The 6,000-nt window shown below is 44.3% G+C and overlaps 1 protein-coding gene across 15 annotated transcripts in view; it reads right to left on the reverse strand.

Moving 5' to 3' along the window:
• Window positions 1–6,000, reverse strand: part of LOC108234861 (collagen alpha-1(XXV) chain) — a 176,698-nt gene that overhangs the window by 8,841 nt on the left and 161,857 nt on the right. For 9 of the 15 annotated variants that reach the window (XM_017414417.3, XM_017414414.3, XM_017414415.3 and 6 more), the window contains 5 exons: window positions 5,564–5,617; window positions 5,425–5,478; window positions 4,556–4,582; window positions 4,055–4,108; window positions 830–916 (listed from right to left, as the gene is read on the reverse strand). In XM_017414417.3, the coding sequence (XP_017269906.1) occupies window positions 830–916; window positions 4,055–4,108; window positions 4,556–4,582; window positions 5,425–5,478; window positions 5,564–5,617 (276 nt within the window). Of the gene's footprint in view, window positions 1–437; window positions 516–829; window positions 917–4,054; window positions 4,109–4,555; window positions 4,583–5,424; window positions 5,479–5,563; window positions 5,618–6,000 lie in introns of all 15 variants that reach the window. The other 6 variants (XM_017414406.3, XM_037976552.1, XM_017414420.3 and 3 more) reach the window with 3 other exon arrangements.

Consider the following 6,000-nt stretch of genomic DNA (forward strand, 5'->3'; position numbering starts at 1 on the left):
AAAGGAGAGTTAACAGGTTGAGACAGGGATCCATGCACATTTAGCATGGCTGACTTATCGGTAAAAGGGATCTGGTGTTAGCGTCAGATTAAAAGGACTCAGCAGGGAGGGACACAAGATTTTAAAGTTTTAATCCCGGTTTTTAATCAAGGGAAATGACGGGAATCAGTTAGAAGGGTACATTAAAGAACTGATGAGCGCTTATTTGTGTCGTATATCTGGAATGGAACGATGCGTGTGTCGTCTGAAAGAGGCCGCTTGCAGTAAAGCTGTTAGTCATGTGCCGTCCGTGTTTGTTTTCTACCGTTTCTATATGGAATCGCGATGGAAATGATCATGCTCGCCCCGCGTCATGCATTGGTTTGCGTGTCGGCAGTGGGCTGCGGGTGAACGGCATGCATGGGTGAGAAGTTTTAGGAAAGAGAGAAATACTGTACCAATTGGCACGGGGCATCCAGCCCGTCCAGACCTGGCTGCCCTGGTTCCCCCTTTTCACCCTTAAATCCCCGGAAACCCTGTTTGCAAAGATGACCTGGGAGTGTTACTGGGAGAGAGGTGGACGACCTTTAACCCCCTTCGTCTGTCCGCTGTGACAGAGCCGCGGGGTATAGGTGGAGGGAGGAGCTGCCCTGTGAGCTTGCTGATTCCACGGTAAGCTCTCTTTTCGGCACGTTTTGTGCTCGCAGCGACGTTACAAAACTAGAGTTTCAAGATTTTGGGCGAGCCTTCTAATCTATAGGCAGGAAAACAGGTCTCAGTGTACCCAAAGGGAGCTCCTCCCTGCTCTTCACGGCTGGCAGGCAAAGTCCAGCTCACAGTTGGGACATACCAATGGGCAAGGTGCATCTAATCCAGGAGCACCCTGTTCTCCTTTCTCGCCCTTAGGCCCTTTTTTGCCCTTCTTTCCCTTCTCCCCCTGCGGATACAAGTGTTGGGTCAAATTAAATTCAGTTGTCAACAGTTACGTCTACCACAAGAAGGGATTAAAGAGGGCTTTCTGTGGCCCACGAGGGGTGAAAAAGGACATGGTCAGACAGGTTAGATAGGAGAGGGGGATAACCAGGCAGTATTGGGTGTTTGTTTGTTTTTTTTTTAAAAAAGGAAGAGGACGATAAAAAGGGGAACAAGGAAGGAAAGAGTGGAAAACACTTCATTATCAAAGTGGTGTCAAGGGCACAAAGGATGAGAAAGACTAGCAGGGAAATAGACCTCCAGAGAAACAGAATTAATTCAGCTGGAATCTGGAAACATCCAAACTGTTCTCATAACAATATCTGGAAACAGAACGGCCGAATCCCATTTCGCCCATTCCCCCTCTACCGCTTACTGTAGCCCTAACCATACCGTTTGAACAGTCGTGCCAAGAAATAGGGGCATCCCGGTGATGGGTGAAGCGGTAGGGCTGTCAGGCTCCTCAAACAAATGAAGATTTCAAACCGATGGGTATGATCCGTGCTTGGAAACACGGCATCCATTCAGATTTTATACCCACTCGGTCCTGTTCAGGGTCACAGGAAGCTGGTACTATCCCCAGAGGTCATCGGGTGAGAGGCAGAGGAGTCCCCGGACAGGACGCCATGTCAGTTTACATTAAAGCAACCCGTTACGACTGATGATATATCAGCTTCCCATTTTGTAGTGGATTATTTGAACCACTTCCCCTCGTGATTTCAAATTAAGGGCCAAGGTATGGGGTAGAAGTGACACAGAGAAATGGGATTCAGCCAATGTTCACATATTCATATAAAGTAGAAAAGAAAACTACATCCGTTATTACAGTGGTGTCCAATCCTGGTCCTGGAGGGCCACAATCCTGCATGTTTTAGGTGTTTCTCTGCTTTGACTCATCTGATTAAATGACTGAGTGATTAACAGGCTTCTGCAGAGCTTGAAGACCTGCTGAAGAGCAGAGAAACATCTAAAACCTGCAGGATAGTGGTCCTCCAGGACCAGGATTGGACACCACTGCACTGTTACGTTCATACATGTGTTTTTATTAACGTCTTACCTGCTGTAAATAGCTCTTTGAACAACCTCAGTTTGGAGAATCAGTGAAATTCTGACTGGATCGATGAGCGAACGACTAGTTCGGACGCAGACGAAACCAAAGTGAAGTCTTGAGTTGCAGGTTCGGACCGCACTGTCTGATTAAACTAATCTGGATACAGTTTCAGGCACATTATTTCAAAAAATTACAGCACTTTTAAAACCCTGTTGAAAGCCGAGCATTTTCAGCACCGTATAAACCCCCGGTTGTCTTGAAAGAACTCCAGTCTTCAAAACTGAAGCAGTTCAGGCGAATATTATTTAATATAAATCCTTACTTCACTGTCAGTTCCTTACATCAGAGGTCCCCAACCCCCGGGCCGCGGACCAGTACCGGTCCGTGGGTCATTTGGTACGGGGCCGCACAGAAAGAATAATTAACTTACAGCATTTTCGGAGTCTGGAGGACATTTATTTTGAAAAACTGACCAGATTCTCTCCACTACATCTGTCTGTGACTCCCTCTTGATGCGTGTCAGAACACTTATCTGGGTCACGTGATCCGTTACTGCTAAAAACAAACCCACAAGCAGCAAAACGTGTAAAAAACAAACGTCTCTGGAAGATGGGGTCGTCTGGTTACTGAGAAACAGGCTCAGGGCTCCACTGATTCTGCGTTATGGTGAGTTTATATTTGTGGTATCTCTTATTTTGAAGGGCGTGTTTAAACAGAGAACATCAGGGGGAGGAGAGGCTGTTATTCATGTTGATAACGCAGCTAACAAAGCTGCGAGGACACGTTGGATTTACGTTTATTATGTTTTATACAAATACCCCCGTTTTCATGCCGCTCGTACCGTTTTATTTTGTTGTATTTATCCGCCACACCTTTAAAGGCCAGTCCGTGAAAATACTGTCTGATAATGAACCGGAGCTGAAAAGGCCTTCCATTGAGCTATGTGGTTATTAGCACGTGGAAAAAGCGTCAGCGGTAGCTAGCTGTAGCACTTTTGGTGACTTTCAGCAGGAATATTATATTTCTGTGCGAACAACCATCTGATGAGAAACTGTAAGGGTTTAGAATCGGCGTTTAGGTGAACCGCTCATGTCAGCTTCGGCCTGAGATCTGCTCGAACTAGCCTTTAGCTCGTCGGTCCGGTCAAAGTTAAACTCCGTTTCTCCGAGCTGAGGTCGTTCAAACGAAGTGAACTTACGAACCCTACTTCAAAACAACACCTTAGGAGTACTTTATACCTTTTAGTGGTTTAAACAGAAACAAACACAGTGATTACAGACAGAGAAAAAATGAAAAAGAAAAACAAAAAAAAATTAAATGAAAGGTTTCCAACAGGCTCGGTTAATAAGGAAGGTGAGAGGTAACACCTGAGGTTCATGCATGGAGAACACACAAAATGAAACGAGTATGATCACGAAGAGCCTGTTGTCAATGGACATGTTTGGGGTAATATGTTGACTTCACTTCTCGATGCTTGGTAATGAGATCAGATTTCAAACAATGAGATGGCAAAAACTGTTGAAAGGAGGAAAACAAACGCTGGTTCGAGAGGACTCGGGATGGTATTTTATGCAAAAGGCTAGATTCCAAATCTCTAACCCAATTGGTTTCATCTATTTAAAAAACAAACAAAGTTAAACAGACAGTTTCTGTCAAAATAAAAGAACTTTATGATGTCAATGAGAGTCGAAACCTTTCTTTTTATCACCGTATAGAGCAGGGGTGGGCAATCCTGGTCCTCGAGGGCCACTATCCTCCATGTTTTACTTGTTCCTCTGCTCCAACACCTGATTTGAATCAATGGGTGATTAACAGGCTTCTGCAGAACATGAAGAGGTGATTAAACCACTGAATCAGGTGTGTTGGAGCAGGGAAACAAGGAAAACAAGGATGGTGGCCCTCGAGGACCAGGATTGCCCACCCCTGGTATCGAGGCTTGAACTTGGGGAAAGTAAAGAAAACTCCAAAACCCAACAAATATCCCTACGCTGTCCATTGACATCAGTCCTCCGTAACGTTAGGGGTAACAACGCACGCCATGTCTACGTCTACCTTTTCTCCTCTTTCCCCATCGTCGCCTTTATCTCCCTTTAAGCCTGGCAACCCCTGCAAAAGCACAACCTCACTTAATCATCCTCCGTCCGCACAAAGCCGAACGTACGACGCTCAAAACAGGAAAGAAATCTGAGGGCGAAGGAGGGTGGAGAGGACAAAATGGAGAGCAGAGCTGTCTGAAGGAGGCTACTCATGGAAAGAATCTGTTCGATGGTATGTAGCTGCAGGAAAACATCAACTTTCTAGAATCAGCTGCACATTTATTTCCTAAATAGCTAATTATTCTTAGAAGCCGAGCAGCATTTAAGGTCCACCAAGGACATTAAATGTTGCGTCTGTGGCCAAATGTGAAGAAAGAAGTCCACCCTCCTTCTGCTCTTGGTGTTTAAATTTGAGTTTCCCCTTGGAGGTAAATAAATTACCTATCTATCTGAAACTAATCTGGTGTTTAAGAAGTTTTAAAATGATTTAAAAGACGAAAAAGCGAAGCCGACTTACATCCAGTCCTGGTGTTCCAGCTGCTCCCTGCAAAAACAAAAAAACAAAATGTTGTTGATGCCAAATCGACCTCCATACATCCTTCTACTGACTCAGACTAATAAAAATGGTGTCAAATTATAAGAAGTGAATGGAAGCAATGAAAGGATACAAGAACTTGGCTCGAACAACTGAAGTACAGATAAAATACAAGCGTTTCTGTAACATGTCGATGGATTTTCAACAAATTTAGGCCTCGTTTCTGAGAGCTAACCACTGATTTCATTAGAAATTAAATCATGAAGAACTCATACTTTTCGGTCTTTTAGAATAAATCAGAGCACAGACAAATAATTCATTGTATAATATAATGAAATAAAACCTCAAAACACCAAAAAAACTCACAGCATTGAGTTTTAGTTTAAATTTTAAACCCATTTGTGACCCGACGTCCCTCAATATATGTGACCCGTGCTGCAAAATGAGTCACAGGGAGGAATTTTTCAATTTTAGTTATTAGTTTTTATCAAATTCTTCGTCCCAAAAGTTTCAAAATGACCCATTTCATCTCCTGGCAACAAGCTAGTTTCATTTACGAGTTTTTATTAGCCTAGGACGACGTCTTCGAGAACTCCAGCACTTTATTTCAAAAAATTGCAATCCCCGAACTTCACAATTATACGAAGGGATTTCCTGGCGCTACGGCAGCCGGCAGACCAACATGGCCAATTTTAAAAGGAAAACATAAGAATTAAAATACCTTTGATTGTTTTACCTTGCCTGGATTTTTGACCTTTGACTCATTTTTATTCAAATTTTAAATTGTGGTGAAAAATCATTCAGACTCATTTTGCAGCACGGGTCACAAATCTAGATCTTGTCAGACGTACCGGTAGTCCATAAGGTCCTCGCGGTCCTGGTTCGCCCGGCGCTCCTCTTTCCCCCTGAAAACGAACAATAATTGCGTCAAATGTGCTAAAAAAAAAAAAAGCCTAAAATTACAACTTATTACTAAGGTGTCCGTCTTACTATGTCACCCTTCGGTCCAGCCGGTCCAGCTGGACCCGGAGGTCCATCCATGCCCTGCAGAGAGCGCCGCGGTTAAAAAAGGGAACATCTTTAGGCCGACGGCAGGTCTCAACAGTTTCCCAAGCAAACAACTCGTTGGCTGTGTCTGAGCTACAGCTGGCACACGCAGCGAGGAGACGTGCAACTGGCCACAGGGGACACTTAGGACACGGCTGACCGTGAATGCATGGGTGTGCGTCAAATGCTCAGCTAATGCAAAACGGGGACGAAACAAGAGCTTTGAAATGCTTGCCGTCACGGCTTTTCTGCATGAGCTAAATTCGCCTCGTTCAGGCTCCTAAGGCTAACATGTCAAGTACAACAGAAGCTTACATTCATGGCTGTCTGTGGCAAATAATAAGGTGACTAAAACAAAATGAAGAGAAGGGGGGGGGGGG

This window comes from Kryptolebias marmoratus, linkage group LG7 (genome assembly GCF_001649575.2).
Source record: "Kryptolebias marmoratus isolate JLee-2015 linkage group LG7, ASM164957v2, whole genome shotgun sequence".
Taxonomy (NCBI): domain Eukaryota; kingdom Metazoa; phylum Chordata; class Actinopteri; order Cyprinodontiformes; family Rivulidae; genus Kryptolebias; species Kryptolebias marmoratus.